The sequence below is a fragment of the Pecten maximus genome, chromosome 15 (assembly GCF_902652985.1).
Source record: "Pecten maximus chromosome 15, xPecMax1.1, whole genome shotgun sequence".
In the NCBI taxonomy this organism is placed as follows: Eukaryota; Metazoa; Mollusca; class Bivalvia; order Pectinida; family Pectinidae; genus Pecten; species Pecten maximus.
The window spans coordinates 26,768,269-26,790,405 of record NC_047029.1 but is presented as its reverse complement, the minus strand read 5'-3'; the positions used below and the strand labels follow the sequence as shown (position 1 = coordinate 26,790,405).

General features: G+C 34.5%; 1 protein-coding gene across 1 annotated transcript; it reads right to left on the bottom strand.

Moving 5' to 3' along the window:
* Positions 1-8,312: 8,312 nt before the first annotated feature.
* LOC117344043 (ras-related protein Rab-18A-like) lies at positions 8,313-22,120 on the bottom strand. Its single transcript, XM_033906642.1, has 7 exons — positions 21,905-22,120; positions 19,576-19,631; positions 13,270-13,331; positions 12,913-12,985; positions 11,949-12,067; positions 9,858-9,983; positions 8,313-9,205 (listed from the first exon to the last, which is right to left on the bottom strand). The coding sequence occupies exons 1-7, from the start codon at positions 21,973-21,975 to the stop codon at positions 9,092-9,094; spliced, it is 621 nt and encodes a 206-aa protein (XP_033762533.1). The 5' UTR covers positions 21,976-22,120; the 3' UTR covers positions 8,313-9,091.
* Positions 22,121-22,137: the final 17 nt, after the last annotated feature.

Here is a 22,137-nt window from a genome sequence, read left to right as displayed (position 1 = left end):
CTGTAAGCATAGCAGCAGGCAGACTAATTAACTATTAAAGTGTTAATAGTGTGACTATTTCATAGTTACAGCTTAAATAAAGAGATTAACAATTATATGATTTGGTAATTTGTATTTGGCGCAAATTCCTTTGTTTCATTACAAACTTTACAATGACATCATGCATTACATCTGTTGACATTTAGCAAGATTACAAACATACATAGTTGTAATCTACTCAAAATGATTAAATAATCTACCCCCAAATAGAAAATACACAGAAAACTAACCCGACTAAAACCATAATAGGACAGAGAATATTTACAAGTACATTATTCTGTGCCTATAGACAGAAAAAAAATCACATTCCTTGAATTATTTCTAACACAATTAAAACAATGAGTTCATTTTTAACACAATGATGTGTTTAAGTCTAGAACTGGACATAGGTCAACAGTGTCTCACAAAATATCACTTTGTAACACATGTAATATGCAATATCACTTATCTACCAAAAACAAGCTGATACATTTATACAAATTGTAAAGAAAATCTTTTAGTGCTAATGAAAATCTCAATCTCTCCTGTTCCTTTGTTTGGTTAGGAAATTATAATCATTGAGATGTGAAATCACTTTTACCAAATACCCACTCAGCATTTCTATATAAAGTAAATGGATGTGTTATGGGAGAAACAAAATATTAAATATTATTGTAAACCAGACAGTAAACTGACATGACTGGACATGTGTACTTGATAGAATACCCTCTTCATCTCAAGTATCATATACAGTGAATATAAAATGCAATTTATGGACATAATTATGGGCTTTACACTACTTTACACCACAGGGACTTGGCAGATTCCTGTGATTTACATTACTTTACAGGTCCCTGTGCTAAAACACTAAAACATTGCCATCTATTAATCGTGACCCCAGTGTGGTGCGACATAGCTGGTAGCCATGTCAATCGTGTTTGGACTCGGTACACAGTAAATCTTCAAACACAATAGTTTATGCTAGTCTATAATGAAAGAATCTTTTTTCCAATGTTCAACAAAAGGAAAATGAGTTTTATATATTCTGAATAATTCCACCTATATAATTATGATGTCAGTAAATCATCTGGTACACAGATGATAGAAAAATCACAACATGACTAAAACTTTAAAGGATCACTTGGACATTTTCACATATCAGTTCAACTTCACCAAAAATACAACCTTTCTAGCTGAAGATCAATTCTATGAAAGCTTTCATAAAACTCATCGAATCAACATGTTTGCCACTATATGAGAAGGACTGGATAAAGAAAAAACAGAATAAGTTCTCCGAGATTTCACATCAAAACTTTTCCCTGTACAAGGTTTTTTTTTAAGTGCACCACTTTTGGTTTTTTTTTAAGTGCACAGAGTTTTTATTAGGTCAAATATGGTAATGATCTAACACATGGACTTGTACACCACAGTTTAATGGTTAAATAGCTAAACAAAATCATGAATATTCATATTATGTACAATGTAATACAGACACAAGAGTGATCTCTCATATACATGTACATACTTTCTCACTCAATCATTCATGCACAAATACACTGAAAGACATGTATGATTTGAAAAATATATATTGCAGCTGTTTATATACAAACTTGAGTTAAACATTTTTCAAACAAAAGCTTTAATTCATAAATTAGCACTTTAAGGGACATATAGAAAGGGAGAAAAAAGGCATGAGAAAGGAGGCACTTTTTGTGACCCCAAACACTTGTTTCTTTTTTCCCGGGGCCCACTAAATAAATTTTAGCAATTCTTAAAACTGGGCCTACTGAACAAATTTTAGCAATTCTTAAAAATTCACCACCACCCTAATATATTATCAGCCATAAATGCCTTTCTGCCTCCATACATTCCATTAAGAAATACCCTCAATTGAGAAAATCGATGTACAGTTCTACTGAGTAAATCTTTTAGCACTTTGGACAGGCATGGTTTTGTGTTCTAAAAAATATTGTATGAACAGCTCTCAGATTCATCTACATTTCTTAATGGAAGTGAATTCCTGAACTTAAATGTTTTCAAAAATTCTTAGTTAATGAACTTTCCTTAAATTCTGTAATGCTTTCCATAAGTTAAGAAATACAATTGTAATGAGGAAACTGGGGTTAAGTTCATTAAATATCTTACAAATCTCACTTATCAATTGACAATTTTCTGGGGGATCTACAACAGGCAGTGGCCTGGGGGCTCCATTGAAGGATATTTACATAATCACGTGCTAAAATTAAAATTGCTAACATTGTTTATTAAAGAGAAAAGCATAAATTATATAGACAATGCCTACATGTTCTTGAAATGAGAATTAAATTTTCATTTAGCACCGAGCATAACTACAAATTCTCTATAGAATCTGGTCATTTAGCAAATGTAAAAGTACCGGGCGTACATGATTAATGTTATCTACCAACCACACTAATACACTTTACACCTACAGTACCATATTTATCTGTCAATAAGCCAATGTCTATTGCAGTATTGCAGTTCAGTTAAACACTAACAGATGCTAATGCATTGCCATGCAATAAACATACTTCCTACTTAGGGTGAAGTTTCATGTGTTGACCCCCTGGGCTTATCTCAGGATAAATTTGGTACCAGTCATACTAGTAGTTAAATTGATGTCACTCCTGGCTCCTAGGCATTCTCTCATAGACAAACAAAGAAACATAGTGGTTCTGAAACAGGCTTACAAAAAAGAAAACCGAATAATTACTATTTAATCTTACATTCACACAAAACCTTGTATATACTGTGTATAGTAAAAATTCATTTAACATAATTCTAATCTTATACATAACAAATGTAAAATCAAAATTCATTCCTCCACACATGTAACAAAATGATACATAAATTGTATAGTTATATACCGGTATGTAGGGTATATGATATCACTTTCTCAATAACAGTTTTCTTGTGTGATAATCTACACAAATACAAAATTATTCATGTTCACACATAACATATGTACCCAGGGATTAATCTTGAATCTAGGGGAAACTACCCTTTGTGGACAAAGGGGGAAAATCAGTTCTAAAAAGGGAACATTTGAAAAACCATTAAGTTTCAGTTTTGTACCTTAAAAACATATTTTCAAAGTGAAAACAGCAAATGGTTAATTAGGATAGAAAATCTGGAGGATTTTGGGATGTTATTGCCATAAAATGAGGGAAATACAATACTGAAGTGAATTTAACAGAAGTCTGAGGGGAACAATGGAACAAAAATCATGAGGGGGGATCGAAACTACAGTAGTGGGAAATGTGTAGATTGATCCCTGTGCATCCTCACTGATGCTCTAAGGTATTGTTTTCCATGATGGCAAAATAGTTTGAAAATATTCTTAAGTGAAAAGCTTTTGAAGTGGAAATACAATGAATTCTGTTTTCATTGAAAGTCATCGATACCTGTCGATGAAAAGTAGTCTTGGGTTCTCTCCCTTGTATAGTTTTTGTAAACATTATGCAAAAAATCCCAACAAATCATTCCATCATTAGGAATACTTGAGACAGAGGTACTGAGGCTTCTACAAGACCACTACGCTTTCATTATATATCACACTTTTTATATGCTAAATTGTAACCAGGTATTTTGTGCTTTGGAACTGGAAAAAAAATACAATGGACCAATATTAAAACAAGAGGCCCATGGGGCCTGTATCGCTCACCTGGTTGGATTTGACCAAATGTCAAAATAATGTTCATGTTCAATTCCTTTTGTTTGTTAACCTCAAACAATGCTATTTATGGTTATAGCGTGGGGATCCCAACTGCTTTAAAGAAATAATGAAGTCCAGACTCTCTGAGTTTACAACATGCATTTATAACTTTATGACTAGTAGTGATTTAAAGGAATTACCTCTATTTCCCATATGGGGCCCCGCCCCTTTTGCCCCTCGGGGGTCAGAGTCACCATTTATGCAAAATCTGTTCCCCTTCCCCCAAGAATGTTTCTTACCAAATTGGGTTCAAATCCATTCATAACTTTATGACAAGTAGTGATTTTAAGGAATAACCTCTATTTCCCCATTAGGCCCCGCCCCTTTGGCCCCTTGGGGGTCAGAGTCACCATTTATGCAAAATCTGTTCCCCTTCCCCAAAGAATGTTTCTTACTAAATTGGGTTCAAATCCATTGATAAATTTATGACTAGTAGCGATTTAAAGGAATTACCTCTATTTCCCATATGGGGCCCTGCCCCTTTGGCCCCTCGGGGGTCAGAGTCACCATTTATGCAAAATCTGTTCCCCTTCCCTAAAGGATGTTTCTTATTAAATTGGGTTCAAATCCATTCATAACTTTATGACTAGTAGCGATTTGAAGGAATTACCTCTATTTCCCCATTAGGCCCCGCCCCTTTGGCCCCTTGGGGGTCAGAGTCACCATTTATGCAAAATCTGTTCCCTTTTCCCAAAGGATGTTTCTTACTAAATTGTGTTAAAAACCATTCATAACTTTATGACTAGTAGCGATTTAAAGGAATTACCTCTATTTCCCTTATGGGGCCATGCCCCCCTTTGGCCCCTCAGGGATCAGTGTCACCATTTATGCAAAATCTGTTCCCCTTCCCCCTATGATGTTTTTGACCAAATTCGGTTCAAATCCTTTCATAACTTTATGACTAGTAGCGATTTAAAGATATTACCTCTGTTTCCCCATTAGGCCCCGCCCCTTTGGTCCTTTGGGGGTCAGAGTAACCATTTATGCAAAAACTGTTCCCCTTCACATAAAAATGTTTCTGACTAAATTGGGTTCAAATCCATTCATACCTTTATGACTAGTAGCGATTTGAAGTTATTACCTCTATTTCCCGATTAGGCCCCGCCCCTTTGGCCCCTTAGGGGTCAGAGTCACCATTTATGCAAAATCTGTTCCCCTTCCCCAAAGGATGTTTCTTACTAAATTGGGTTCAAATCCATTCATAACTTTATGACTAGTAGCGATTTAAAGGAATTACCTCTATTTCCCATATGGGGCCCCGCCCCTTTGGCCCCTTGGGGGTCAAAGTCACCATTTATGCAAAATCTGTTCCCCTTCCCCAAAGAATGTTTCTGACTAAATTGGGTTCAAATCCATTGATAAATTTATGACTAGTAGCGATTTGAAGGAATTACCTCTATTTCCCCATTAGGCCCCGCCCCTTTGGCCCCTTAGGGGTCAGAGTCACCATTTATGCAAAATCTATTCCCCATCCCCAAAGAATGTTTCTGACCAAATTGGGTTCAAATCCATTCATAACTTTATGACTTGTAGCGATATAAAGGAATTGCCTCAATTTCCCCTATTGGGCCCCGCCCCTCAGGCCACTTGGGGGTCAGAGTCACCATTTATGCAAAATCTGTTCCCCTTCTCCAAAGGATGTTTCTGACCAAATTGGGTTCAAATCCATTCATAACTTTATGACTAGTAGCGATTTAAAGGAATTGCCTCAATTTCCCCTATTGGGCCCCGCCCCTCAGGCCCCTTGGGGGTCAGAGTCACCATTTATGCAAAATCTGATCCCCTTCTGCCAAGGATGTTTCTGACCAAATTTGGTCAAAATCCAATAAGAACTTTTTGACTAGTAGCGATTTGAAGCAAATGTTGACGGACGGACGCCGGACGCCGGACGCTGCACCATGGCATAAGCTCACCGGACCTTCGGTCCAGGTGAGCTAAAAAAGCATTGGTTTTGTTAAGATGCATTTCAAATTTAATGTTCCTCAGATAAAAAATTTGTTCTTAAAAATTACTCTTAGGTCAACAAAGCAACAACAAATGTAACAAGAGGCCCAGGGGCCTTAACGGTCATCTGACTCTAAATTAAAACCCTTATATTATTGTAGTATGCATTCTCTGTAGCAAGTATATAGTGGCACTGTTGGCCATGGTGGCCATCTTGGATTTCTGAACGACCCAATAAATAACAACACTTGGTCTGGACCATCTCAGGATCATTTCTGGTAAGTAAGAGCTGAATCCCACCGGTGGAATTTGAGAAAAAGTTTGAAATAGGTGTTGTTCAGGAAAACCATGATTGCGCAATCATGTTACAAAATGGCCGCCATTGCTGCCATGTCAAAGTTTTTACGAGGCCGAAAAAATAACAACACTTTGTTGGCCCTGCTTCCTTAACATCTTCACCAATTTCCAGCTCAATGGCACCAGTGGAACTGGAGAAGTATAAAATGTGTTTTTCAAGATGGCTGTCATGGCAGCCATCTTGGATTTATGGCCGACCCGATAAATAACAACACTTGGTAAGGACCATCTCAGGATCATTTCTGGTAAGTAAGAGCTGAATTCCACCAGTGGAATTTGAGAAGAAGTTTGAAATAGGTGTTGTTCAGGAAAACCATGATTGCGCAATCATGTTACAAAATGGCCGCCATATTGCTGCCATGTCAAAGGTTTTACGAGGTCAAAAAAATAACACTATGTTGGCTCGCCTTCCTTGACATCCTCATCCATTTCCAGCTCAAAGGCACCAATGAACCTGGAGAAGAAGTTTAAAATGTGTTTTTCAAGATGGTGGTTATGGCGGCCATCTTGGATTTCGGACCGACCCGAAAAATAACAACACTTGGTCGGGATAATATCAGGATCATCTCAGGCAAGTTTCAGCCCAATAGCACTGGTGGAACTTGAGAAGAAGTTTAAAATGTGTTTTTCAAGATGGCGGCTATGGCGGCCATCTTGGATTTCGGACCGACCAAAAAAATAACAACACTTAGTCGAGATCATATCAGGATCATTTCAGGCAGGTTTCAGCTCAATAGCACTGGTGGAACTTGAGAAGAAGTTTAAAATGTGTTTTTCAAGATGGCGGGTCAGCGGCCATCTTGGATTTCGGACCGACCCGAAAAATAACAACACTTGGTCGGGATCATATCAGGATAATTTCAGGCAAGTTTCAGCTCAATAGCACTGGTGGAAGTTGAGAAGAAGTTTAAAATGTGTTTTTCAAGATGGCGGCTATGGCGGCCATCTTGGATTTCGGACTGATCTAAAAAATAACAACACTTTGTCGGGATCATCTCAGGATCATTTCAGGCAAGTTTCAGCTCAATAGCACTGGTGAAACTTGAGAAGAAGTTTTAAATGTGTTTTTCAAGATGGCGGCTATTGCGGCCATCTTGGATTTCGGACCGACCCGAAAAATAACAACACTTGGTCGGGATCATATCAGGATCATCTCAGGCAAGTTTCAACTCAATAGCACTGGTGGAACTTGAGAAGAAGTTTAAAATGTGTTTTTCAAGATGGCGGCTATGGCGGCCATCTTGGATTTCGGACCGACCCGAAAAATAACAACACTTGGTCGGGATAATATCAGGATAATTTCAGGCAAGTTGCAGCTCAATAGCACTGGTGGAAGTTGAGAAGAAGTTTAAAATGTGTTTTTCAAGATGGCGGCTATGGCGGCCATCTTGGATTTCGGACTGATCTAAAAAATAACAACACTTTGTCGGGATCATCTCAGGATCATTTCTGGCAAGTTTCAGCCGAACAGCAGTGGTGGAACTTGAGAAGAAGTTTAAAATGTGTTTTCAAAATGGCGGCTATGGCGGCCATCTTGGATTTCGGACCAACCCGAAAAATAACAACACTTGGTCCGAACCATCTCAGGATCATTTCTGGCAAGTTTCATGTGAATCCCACTGGTGGAACTTGAGAAGAAGATTGAAATGTGAAAAGTTTACGGACGGCGCACGGCGTACGGCGGACGACGACGGACGAAGCACGATGGCTATAGGTCATCCTGACCCTTCGGGTCAGATGACCTAACAAAAGGTAAATAGAATTTACCATTTCATGAGGTACATACAAAATTTGACTGCTTAGATTATAGAGTATACAAAATATGCCCTACACACAGTGACATATATGTGATCAAAGGGTCATAATTCTAGTTATAGATATAAATAATTACAAAACCAAACTGCACTTTCCAAAAAAGTACACACATTTCAAATTTATCAATTGTAAAAACCCCATTGTTTGTGATATGCTACCAACAAGGAGACAAATCGGTTATGAGAAGAAGTGAGGATCTGAGAATTGAGAAGTTTCGTGCAAGCGGGGCCTGTTGTCACTTGTGTAGTAGGGAGAATATACATAAGTACAGTAAGTAACAGCCATAACGGCAGCCCAAGGTTTGAAGTAAAGTTAAAATTTCTGTCACATATAACAAAACATTGTGCCAGTGTTTTGAATAAAACAATAAACACCATCTTTTATATTTTAACTGAAATAGAATAACAATTAAGTACACATAAAACTTGAATAAAGATACATTTTCAACTTTCTACCTGAATTCTTGGCATGTGTGGAACCTTCGATATAGGTCAGTGTTATTTCATCCATTATATTTACATATTCTTCCTTAAGTCTCCTTCAATTAATTGTTGATCACATAAATAGCTATTTTGAATTAAATTTGAAACAATAATCATGAACATAGCAAGAATTTCCAACTTAAGATTTGAGGATAACATGATAAGAATTCCTGTTTTCTGATTTGAGAATGATGGAAGCATCTTCAAATGAGTGAAGCTTTTTTTCACAGGCAAATACCCCATGGTCACAGAAGAGATGTGTAGAAATTGCTACATGTTGTAAGATATGTGTAGAAAATATAAATTAAATAGGACATAAATTTTATAGAGAAATAATTAAGCTGATAATGTTTTTTAAAATAACCTTTTAAAATTATAATAAGTTATTATTTTATGTTAAGAGGTGTCAGCACTTTGCTACATGTGTGTGTTACATTATACCTATAACTGGAATTAATTCCTGAAAAACTTAAAAATAATAAGTACTCATTATTATTCTGATGTGACGATGCTTTTAGATACAAATTTAGCGTCCTCAGGAAGTTTGATGGAATTTCCAGTTAACAGCATTGAAGCCTGCAGTTTATCAGTTATATGGTTAATTTTACCGACTGATGTCAAAACATGTATATATGTATACATATTCAATGGTTCTAAATCATTAATATCACAAACACTTGTTCTTCCTGTTCTATTTGTTACGTGAGTTACGATTGGTCAGTCTGTATACTGCTTGGTCCTCTCATATTACACTACAGTATCCTCCACATGCTGCGCCTTGACCTCCATTTGAACCTTGACCTGTTAAACTCAAACCTTGTTTGTCTGTCTCCCATAGTCCTGGTGTCTGTATGATCTGTCAAAAGATAAAGATATGATTTCAGCTTTTCTTTATGTATACTAGTACAATGGGTTTTTTCACCCCAGTTGCCAGTTTTTAATAGTATTTTTAAATTACTTCCTCTCTTTGAATTTCTCTGATTACCCAATGCTCTGAAATTCTTTTCAGGAAGAGGACAATAGGCCAACAGCATTCACATGTTGTTCATCTGAAATTTTCTTCATCAAACTTCTGTAAAACTCAGGCTTAAGTTGGGTCCATACTTTATAATAAACACTAATGTACAGGATTTATGTGTCATATTATGGAAGTGGCATTATTTTCTGTTACCTTGGACATCCATACTCTCACAGGTGTAGGATTTCCTATCTTATCTTAAGGTTGAAACATCACCATTCACAATGACTGTATGACATCAAAGCAACAAAACAATGATGTCATATCATCAATTCGATTAAGTTATAACAACACTATCCTATATTGATGAAGAGTCAATATTGCATATATAGAAGGGCCTTATTAAGAACATATCTGTTTACTCCCTTGGAATGAGACAAAAGGCTTTCACACCTTCAGGGTCAGAAGTCTAGATTCCAGGTTCTACTGCCAAACACACTGCAAAGCCTTGTATTTGTCAACTTTACCCATCTCCCATCACAACTCCTACCTTTTCTACAAGTTCTTCAAAAGCACACTGCACTCCCTCTTTAGTCTTTGCACTGGCTTCTATAAACAGCATGTGATGCTTCCTGGCAAACTTGAGTCCCTCTTCTTTAGTTACCTCCCTTCTTTCCTGTTAACATGACACACATGTACAATGTTTAGCACTCTGAACAGCTCTGTTTTCTTTCTTTTTATTTGTGTGTTGTGTGTTTTTTAAATAACAAGAGGCCCATGGGCCTTAACGGTCACCTGAGATTTGAAATATTTCAGTTAATTTAATTGACCATTTTTGGCCCCGCCCATAAGCCCCTAGGGGTCAGTCAGGGCCAACATGTGCATATTATCAAGCTTTCATCCCATGCTGCAGATGTTAACCAAGTTAGAATTAATTCCAAATGAAATCAAACAAATCGGTCAAAAATGTGATTTCCCTATATAAACTATAGTAAAATTTACCCCCTCCCCAGGGGTAAATGTGTGCCCCAGGGTTATGAAATTCACAATTTTAGTAAAGCACCTTAAGACCATTCCATCTATAAACAGTATTTGATTCTATCTTATTTCGGTCTGAAAATAAGATTTTTGAAATTTCAGTCAATTTGACCCTTTTTAGCCCCGCCCATCAGCCCCTTGGGGTCAGTCAGGGCCAACATGTGCATGCCATCAAACTGTCATCCCATGCTGATAATGTTTACCAAATTAGAATGAATTCCAATAGAAATCAAACATATTACAGTCAAAAATGTGATTTCCCTATATAAACTATAGTAAAGTTTACCCCCTTTCGAGGGGTAAACTTGAGACCCCAGGGTCATGAAATTCACAACTTTAGTAAAGCACCTTAAGACCCTTCCAACTATAAAGAGTATTTGATTTCACCTTATTTCTGTCTTGAGAAGAAGATTTGAAATTTCAGTCAATTTGGCCCTTTTTAGCCCCGCCCATTAGCCCCTGGGGGTCAGTCAGGGCCAACATGTGCATGCAATCAAACTGTCATCCCATGCTGACAATGTTTACCAAATTAGAATGAATTACAATAGAAATAAAACAAATAAAAGTCAAAAATGTGATTTCCATATATAAACTATAGTAAAGTTTTCCCCCTCTCTCATGAAATTTACAATTTTGGTAAAGCACCTTAAGACCCTTTCATCTATGAAGAGTATCTGATTCCACCATATCTGAGAGTAGAGAAGAAGATTTTTGAAGTTTTAGTCAATTTGACCGTTTTTAGCCCCGCCCCTCAGGCCCCTGGGGGTTGGGGACCATATAATTTACAATTTTGGTTGACCTTTGCCCATGGAAGCTTCCTGCAAATTTCATGGAATTTGGTTTAGGGCTTTTGGAGAAGTCGAAAATGTAAATTGTTTGCGGATGCACGACGGACGACGACGGACAAAAGGGGATTAGAATAGGTCACCTGAGACTTCCTAAAAATTGGTAATGAGTTATCTCCCTTGATAAAAGGTTGATTGGGTGTTTTTGTTTGTTTTGTTTGTTTGTTTTTGTTAAACATCCTATTAACAGCCAGGGTCATTTAAGGATGTACCAGGTTTTGGAGGCAACTGCCATATGTAGGTTTCAACTCGCAACCCAGAGGTGGAGGGCTAGTGATAAAGTGTCAGGACACCTTAACCACTCGGTCACCGCAGCCCCTGGTTGATTTGGGACACACGCGATATTCTATTGTTATGAATAATGTCATGGTTCTTTTAAGATTAAATGGAAGTCATTCTGTATAGTTTCGATAGAATTTTTGAAAATAACATACAGGTTCTTTGTATTAGTAGTAAGAGCAAATTTCCCCCTTACATAAATTTCCGGGTTTACAGTAAATTCTCTATGTTTGATCAGCAATATAAAATTTTGTATTATCACCTCTTTGCTTTAATTATTTTATCAAAATTTTGATTGCATCAGTCTGATGACAAAAGACATATCTATCTACACTGTTCACACCTACAATGAATACCCTTACTCTATCTACACTGTTCACACCTACAATGAATACCCTTACTCTATCTACACTGTTCACACCTACAATGAATACCCTTACTCTATCTACACTGTTCACACCTACAATGAATACCCTTACATTGTCTATCTTGTTTCCAACAAGCATTTTGATGAGATCATGTTTGGTTGAGAAAGTCTCCAATTCGTTCAGCCATTGTTCCAGTTTGTTGAAGGAAGCTTTGCTGGTGACATCATACACTGTAAAGACAGAGATGACATATCAAAAAGTCCAATAATCAGATTCACCTGAGCCCAAACCATAGCTGTACATGTAATACTAATGCAAAGTATGTCCTACTACCCATAATTTAGCATACCCACAATTCTATGTGAAATATGCTAACTATCTATCAAAAGAAAATACAATGACTGAACTTATTTGGTTTCTACTATATACATGTCATAAACAAGGGGTCAAAAGTCTTCAGAAAATATAGATTACCTAACATGAATAACTTATTAACCTGCTCATCTTAATACAGCGTTATGTATTATAATCAACTCTGACCTAAGGATATCAAGAGTTTATCAAGTAAATCAACTCTGATCTTACCTGCTTCCCATGAACTGATTTTTAATTAAAAATCTCCAGCAGGAGATCAAACTTTTGCACTGGACACTGCGAAATTTACCAGAATAATTCTAAAATGGAGACTCCAGTCCAATACTCATGAGTTAGATTTACTTTCACATTTGAGAGTATTGACTCTCTGCCATCGTCAAGCAATCTGGACCCATCCCAATTGTTCAAAAGATAATTAGCTGAATCACTTGATTAGTGAAAATCTCATTTCTCCTTTACTTCAAAATCTGTTTATGTATTTTCCATAAAATAAAGAGGTAGGAAGAAACTGATGAATAATGTATTTTCATAAAATTGTGTCATGTTAGTTTCATCACAAATTATTTTATCAGGATTTTAAAATTGTTGCTAAACTGTGATTAGCCTAATCACCCTTTGAACAACTGGGCCGTCATTGTCCATTTGGTGGAGGGCCAGAGAGAACTCAGATTAGGTGGGTATAAACTAGAACAGAACCTACCTAGGATTACACCTTGTGCTCCTCTATAGTAGCTAGGAGTCAGCGTTCTAAATCTCTCTTGTCCTGCTGTGTCCTATAAAACACCAATTCTGTTAGCTTATGAAATTCTTAAAATCATGCATCTAGCTAGCCACAACTAACTCAAAAAAAGAAATGTTTGAATGTCATTCCTTACAGTATAACACCTCAATGTACATAAGATTACAGTCTAACCAAAAAGACTGACAATTCAATTTATATTTTCACATCATCAGTGTACATACATTTAGAGGTCATTCGTTTGATGAAGGTGATGACTTGACGAGTATATACTCACTGAAATGTTATATACAATCAATAACTGATTGTGATACATACCCAAATAGCAAGTTTTGCTTTGTTACCATCAATCTGCAGGGTTTTCACTTTAAAGTCAACACCTGTTGGAAGCAAGAGAAACATTTTCAAATTTAATTATATGACGTACAGTATGTAATACTATATATTAACGTAAAACTATGGTAGATGTAATGTAGTAATACTATATGACTTACATGATTTATGCCTCTGGTTCCACTCAGGATCAAATGGCCACAGTAATAGTAAATACTATGTAGTAACAGTAAATACTATGTAGTAACAGTAAATATTATGTAGTAATAGTAAATACTATGTAGTAATAGTAAATACTATGTAGTAATAGTAAATACTATGTAGTAATAGTAAATACTATGTAGTAACAGTAAATACTATGTAGTAATAGTAAATACTATGTAGTAACAGTAAATACTATGTAGTAATAGTAAATACTATGTAGTAATAGTAAATACTATGTAGTAACAGTAAATACTATGTAGTAATAGTAAATACTATGTAGTAACAGTAAATACTATGTAGTAACAGTAAATACTATGTAGTAATAGTAAATACTATGTAGTAACAGTAAATACTATGTAGTAACAGTAAATACTATGTAGTAACAGTAAATACTATGTAGTAACAGTAAATACTATGTAGTAAAATACTATGTAGTAATAGTAAATACTATGTAGTAATAGTAAATACTATGTAGTAACAGTAAACACTATGTAGTTATAGTAAATACTATGTAGTAACAGTAAATACTATGTAGTAATAGTAAATTCTATGTAGTAATAGTAAATACTATGTAGTAACAGTAAATACTATGTAGTAACAGTAAATACTATGTAGTAATAGTAAATACTATGTAGTAACAGTAAATACTATGTAGTAATAGTAAAAACTATGTAGTAATAGTAAATACTATGTAGTAACAGTAAATACTATGTAGTAACAGTAAACACTATGTAGTAACAGTAAATACTATGTAGTAATAGTAAACACTATGTAGTAACAGTAAATACTATGTAGTAATAGTAAATACTATGTGGTAACAGTAAATACTATGTGGTAATAGTAAATACTATGTGGTAATAGTAAATACTATGTAGTAATAGTAAATACTATGTAGTTATAGTAAATACTATGTAGTAATAGTAAATACTATGTAGTAATAGTAAATACTATGTAGTAACAGTAAATACTATGTAGTTATAGTAAATACTATGTGGTTATAGTAAATACTATGTAGTAATAGTAAATACTATGTAGTAATAGTAAATACTATGTAGTAATAGTAAATACTATGTGGTTATAGTAAATACTATGTAGTAATAGTAAATACTATGTAGTAACAGTAAATACTATGTAGTAATAGTAAATACTATGTAGTAACAGTAAATACTATGTAGTTATAGTAAATACTATGTAGTAATAGTAAATACTATGTAGTAATAGTAAATACTATGTAGTAATAGTAAATACTATGTAGTAACAGTAAATACTATGTAGTTATAGTAAATACTATGTAGTAATAGTAAATACTATGTAGTAACAGTAAATACTATGTAGTTATAGTAAATACTATGTGGTTATAGTAAATACTATGTAGTAACAGTAAATACTATGTAGTTATAGTAAATACTATGTAGTAATAGTAAATACTATGTAGTAATAGTAAATACTATGTAGTAACAGTAAATACTATGTAGTTATAGTAAATACTATGTGGTTATAGTAAATACTATGTAGTAATAGTAAATACTATGTAGTAACAGTAAATACTATGTAGTAATAGTAAATACTATGTAGTAACAGTAAATACTATGTAGTTATAGTAAATACTATGTGGTTATAGTAAATACTATGTAGTTATAGTAAATACTATGTGGTAATAGTAAATACTATTGTAGCTGTCTGTGATATAGATTATATACTGACCTATTGTAGCTGTGATATAGATTATATACTGACCTATTGTAGCTGTCTGTGATATAGATTATATACTGACCTATTGAAGCTGTGATATAGATTATATACTGACCTATTGTAGCTGTGATATAGATTATATACTGACCTATTGTAGCTGTCTGTGATATAGATTATATACTGACCTATTGTAGCTGTTATATAGATTATATACTGACCTATTGTAGCTGTCTGTGATATAGATTATATACTGACCTATTGTAGCTGTCTGTGATATAGATTATATACTGACCTATTGTAGCTGTCTGTGATATAGATTATATACTGACCTATTGTAGCTGTGATATAGATTATATACTGACCTATTGTAGCTGTCTGTGATATAGATTATATACTGACCTATTGAAGCTGTGATATAGATTATATACTGACCTATTGTAGCTGTGATATAGATTATATACTGACCTATTGTAGCTGTCTGTGATATAGATTATATACTGACCTATTGTAGCTGTCTGTGATATAGATTATATACTGACCTATTGTAGCTGTGATATAGATTATATACTGACTTATAGTAGCTGTGATATAGATTATATACTGACCTATTGTAGCTGCCTGTGATGTAGATTATATACTGACCTATTGTAGCTGTGATATAGATTATATACTGACCTATTGTAGCTGCCTGTGATGTAGATTATATACTGACCTATTGTAGCTGTCTGTGATATAGATTATATACTGACCTATTGTAGCTGTGATATAGATTATATACTGACCTATTGTAGCTGTCTGTGATATAGATTATATACTGACCTATTGTTGCTGTCTGTGATATAGATTATATACTGACCTATTGTAGCTGTGGTATAGATGATATACTGTAGCTGTGATATAGATTATATACTGACCTATTGTAGCTGTCTGTGATATAGATTATATACTGACCTATTGTAGCTGTGATATAGATTATATACTGACCTATTGTAGCTGTCTGTGATATAGATTATATACTGACCTATTGTAGCTGTGATATAGATTATATACTGACCTATTGTAGCTGTGATGTAGATTATATACTGACCAATTGTAGCTGTGATATAGATTATATACTGACCTATTGTAGCTGTGATATAGATTATATACTGACCTATTGTAGCTGTCTGTGATATAGATTATATACTGACCTATTGTAGCTGTCTGTGATATAGATTATATATATACTGACCTATTGTAGCTGTGATATAGATTATATACTGACCTATTGTAGCTGTGATATAGATTATATACTGACCTATTGTAGCCGTCCGTGATATAGATTATATACTGACCTATTGTAGCTGTCTGTGATATAGATTATATACTGACCTATTGTAGCTGTGATATAGATTATATACTGACCTATTGTAGCTGTCTGTGATATAGATTATATACTGACCTATTGTAGCTGTCTGTGATATAGATTATATACTGACCTATTGTAGCTGTCTGTGATATAGATTATATACTGACCTATTGTAGCTGTCTGTGATATAGATTATATACTGACCTATTGTAGCTGTGATATAGATTATATACTGACCTATTGTAGCTGTCTGTGATATAGATTATATACTGACCTATTGAAGCTGTGATATAGATTATATACTGACCTATTGTAGCTGTGATATAGATTATATACTGACCTATTGTAGCTGTCTGTGATATAGATTATATACTGACCTATTGTAGCTGTCTGTGATATAGATTATATACTGACCTATTGTAGCTGTGATATAGATTATATACTGACTTATAGTAGCTGTGATATAGATTATATACTGACCTATTGTAGCTGCCTGTGATGTAGATTATATACTGACCTATTGTAGCTGTGATATAGATTATATACTGACCTATTGTAGCTGCCTGTGATGTAGATTATATACTGACCTATTGTAGCTGTCTGTGATATAGATTATATACTGACCTATTGTAGCTGTGATATAGATTATATACTGACCTATTGTAGCTGTCTGTGATATAGATTATATACTGACCTATTGTTGCTGTCTGTGATATAGATTATATACTGACCTATTGTAGCTGTGGTATAGATTATATACTGTAGCTGTGATATAGATTATATACTGACCTATTGTAGCTGTCTGTGATATAGATTATATACTGACCTATTGTAGCTGTGATATAGATTATATACTGACCTATTGTAGCTGTCTGTGATATAGATTATATACTGACCTATTGTAGCTGTGATATAGATTATATACTGACTTATTGTAGCTGTGATATAGATTATATACTGACCTATTGTAGCTGTGATGTAGATTATATACTGACCAATTGTAGCTGTGATATAGATTATATACTGACCTATTGTAGCTGTGATATAGATTATATACTGACCTATTGTAGCTGTCTGTGATATAGATTATATACTGACCTATTGTAGCTGTCTGTGATATAGATTATATATATACTGACCTATTGTAGCTGTGATATAGATTATATACTGACCTATTGTAGCTGTGATATAGATTATATACTGACCTATTGTAGCCGTCCGTGATATAGATTATATACTGACCTATTGTAGCTGTCTGTGATATAGATTATATACTGACCTATTGTAGCTGTGATATAGATTATATACTGACCTATTGTAGCTGTCTGTGATATAGATTATATACTGACCTATTGTAGCTGTCTGTGATATAGATTATATACTGACCTACTGTAGCTGTCTGTGATATAGATTATATACTGACCTATTGTAGCTGTGATATAGATTATATACTGACCTATTGTAGCTGTGATATAGATTATATACTGACCTATTGTAGCCGTCCGTGATATAGATTATATACTGACCTATTGTAGCTGTGATATAGATTATATACTGACCTATTGTAGCTGTGATATAGATTATATACTGACCTATTGTAGCTGTCTGTGATATAGATTATATACTGACCTATTGTAGCTGTCTGTGATATAGATTATATACTGACCTATTGTAGCTGTCTGTGATATAGATTATATACTGACCTATTGTAGCTGTGATATAGATTATATACTGACCTATTGTAGCTGTCTGTGATATAGATTATATACTGACCTATTGTAGCTGTCTGTGATATAGATTATATACTGACCTATTGTAGCTGTGATATAGATTATATACTGACCTATTGTAGCTGTCTGTGATATAGATTATATACTGACTTATTGTAGCTGTCTGTGATATAGATTATATACTGACCTATTGTAGCTGTGATATAGATTATATACTGACCTATTGTAGCTGTCTGTGATATAGATTATATACTGACCTACTGTAGCTGTCTGTGATATAGATTATATACTGACCTATTGTAGCTGTGATATAGATTATATACTGACCTATTGTAGCTGTGATATAGATTATGTACTGACCTACTGTAGCTGTCTGTGATATAGATTATATACTGACCTATTGTAGCTGTGATATAGATTATATACTGACCTACTGTAGCTGCCTGTGGTGTAGATTATATACTGACCTATTGTAGCTGTGATATAGATTATATACTGACCTATTGCAGCTGCCTGTGATGTAAATTATATACTTACCTATTGTAGCTGTGATATAGATTATATACTGACCTATTGTAGCTGTGATATATATTATACTGTATTTGACGTAATAAGGGCGCCCCTACCTTTTTTCAAGGAAATAAATCTTTGACTGAGTGTGAAAATGGTGTTCAAAAGTAATAATGCATGTGAAATGTTTTGCTACTGATGTGTTCAATTTTCTTCAGCATATTAAGTAACTGGAACACAAGTTTTCGCCACATTTTGTCTATTCCTACAGATGACATGTCAGTGCAAAGAGCACCTGAAACTAAACACACATGTATACAAATAATAACTTACCATTTTTATTCGAAGATAAAGTAAAATACTTCATTCTTATTGAAAAAAATAACTTTTGTTCAGAACAGAAAGCTAGTAAAAGACATTGTAAATCAATTATTAGGTCAAAGAAAACGATGTCTGGTATGATCTGGGAAATCACCTGTGTCTATAGATCAGCTGGCATGGTTTACAAGTTTACAGGAATATTCAAGTGATTTTTAAGCTTAATATATGATAATGAATAGATATCTTCATCTGGAATATTTTTATGACTGAATATTTTACCGTTTCCACAGCCTTGGGTAGTCTGCTATAAGATATAGTCTGTTTCATAAAACTTCAGAATAACTAATCTTAATAAGGGCGCCCCCACTGTCAATTACCCGCGACCTGCGCCCTTATTATAAGGTCAAATACGGTATACTGACCTATTCTAGATGTGATATAGATTATATACCGACCTATTGTAGCTGTGATATAGATTATACTGACCTATTGTAGCTGCCTGCTCTGGATCAAATGTGTCATCTGTGAATCGCAGCAACAAACTACAACAAAAACATTCACAATTATGATAGGGTGATGATTAATTTCTGGGCAATAAATCCCAAAATCATATTAACATAAACTTACGAGTATACTGGCCTCAACCCTTGTAAAATAATTTTGAAATACATATGTATATATAGTAATTTGTCAGTCTATATATATACATGTATGTATAGCAACATTGAATTAGAAGTTTATAGATTATATATAAATATGTTACAGAAGTGACCCACATTCAAATTAACAGGTACAATTATCCTGACAGTACATGTCTTTTATATCAGTAGCATAAACAACTTTAAGTGGCATATGCATGGTCCATTGCATAGTTGGCAGTGAGCCATATAGGATAAGTTAATCTGAGGTGTATAATGAACTACAGGTTGTGAACCTCTACAACACTGACTTCTTGTTGTTCAAAGAGCACCAAAAGCGTGTCACCTAATTATACAGTGTTCCAGCTAGGTCGGGATAGCAGGGCACGGCGCCCTGTCCCTAATTCAAAGTTAGAAATGCGCCCCACCCCTTTTCCTGTAGTACTGCCCTTTTTCTAAGTGTCATTGATGCTCATTTTGCCTCGTATAATCTAGATCCGATTTGCTGAAGCCATGCAATATACAGTCAGTCACTAATTGGCCACCTGTAACACTAGTCCCCTTACCTGTAGACCCTTATCCACAGTGCTGATGGACGCTGCCCGAGGCAGAGATCGGTCAGCTGGGGATCGAGCTGGTGTTTTAAGATTCATTTAACCGTGACGAGTCGATAGGATCGGTTGGTAATCCAATAAATCATAATCACGAAGGCTTTTTGAAGATGGACAAAGTAATGATAATGGATGGAAATGTTGTTTTACTTATGTAAACAACTTTTGACAAGACCGAAAAGAGCCACACGTTTGTCGTAAAGTTATTCCATGAGCATGTGTGCATTGGCGATTGATCTATATATCTTTGAAATTTTCTTCACATGACAACACGAAATCCTTCTGGTTTTAAACAAGCAACTTTTAAGTAAATGATCATGATATCACTTTCCAGTGATTTTCCGGTGATCAAAATTAGCTTTCGGTTGATTTTATTTTATGAAGTTTTGCAGGACGCCGAAAATGGTTCGTTGTAAATGCAGATGTCGCAAATTCCTTGTTGGATTGACGGATTTCTATACAAAATGTTTATTCTTCATAAATAAATAAAATATAGTACACATAAAAATATCTGCTCATGTGAATAATGGTTGCAAAAGTTTAGTTTATATTGTGTTATTTTCGTATCTGAAATGCCAACTCTGTATTAACTGCGGGTCATGTGATAGCCAAGTGATTACATTTCTACAACACGCAGGGACCGTTTGTATACGAGAGCAACGGAAGAAATGTTCGATCAGAAACTTGCGAATCATGATCGGCCCTAATTCACTTACCATTTCTTATAATCAACTCAAGAAAAATGTTAACTTGCTATAATTTCCTGATTTTAGTTTACCGTTATTTCTAAAGTCTAAAGTGAAAGTAGAAATTTACCGCCGCTTACGAGATACATCGTAGTTATTTGGACGAAGTTTAATCAGATATTAAATAATAGAATTTTTTTACTTAATCATTTTTTCTCGCATATGATTGACCACCTTTTCTCTTTTCCTAGCTGGAACACTGTAATAGTATCAATCTATATATGTGTGTCACCTTAATGTAAGTATCAAAATTAACAGAACCACATTACACAGATTTCATTAATATAATACATATACTGTCAGAGACCTATATTAATTTAGTATATAGGTCTCTGATACTGTATAGTATATACTATATGTATATATAGATATATAAATACTAGTTGTGGTTGGGTCATAAATTGAATAGCCAATGGATTAACAATAAATATATGAGTGCCAGCTGTATAACTATAACTAAATTACTTAAAATGTATGTAGTCACATATTAACAATAAGCGTTTCTAATAGGGTATGGTTACAATTCCTAAATAACAGATACGTTTAAAAGTTTGCATGGTTCAGTGATCATGATAATCCCCAAAATATTTTCCATTCAGTCTATTTTTAGTAACATACACCAAAACAAACGAACGTGACATAGTTATGATCATTACCAGAGAAAAGGGTAGCTTGACAAGTACAAAGTAAAAACGATAATCAAATCTCCAAAATAAGTAAAGATACATTACTTAATAAAACACAACAGCAGACTTTACAGTAACATTGAAACCAAGCATTTTTTTTCTCAAATGTCAGACTTCATTTTGTCTGTTTGTACCTTGATTTTCCAACTCCGCTTTCACCTATTATCAAAATCTTCAATGTCGTTAAAACTTCGTGCTCGTCCATGCTTCCTTATCCGAAGAGATGAGTGTACTTTAAAATATCGAAGTTTTAAACACTGGCTGACAGAAATAGACGATGATTCAGTGTATCAACCCAGAAAATGATATGGCGCAGTTTACCTCCATATGTGTACACGTCATCAGAAATTGCGTTATCAGAGGGAAC

Bases quoted from the DNA above. Each gene is read 5' to 3' on its own strand.
- LOC117344043 (XM_033906642.1), bottom strand. From the start codon at position 21,975: ATGGACGAGCACGAAGTTTTAACGACATTGAAGATTTTGATAATAGGT. The intron at 13,332-19,575 runs GTCAGTATAATC...TGCTTCCAACAG, and splicing joins AGAGCAGGCAGCTACAATAG to GTGTTGACTTTAAAGTGAAA. The intron at 9,984-11,948 runs GTAAGGGTATTC...TCATGTTAACAG, and splicing joins TTGGAAACAAGATAGACAAT to GAAAGAAGGGAGGTAACTAA.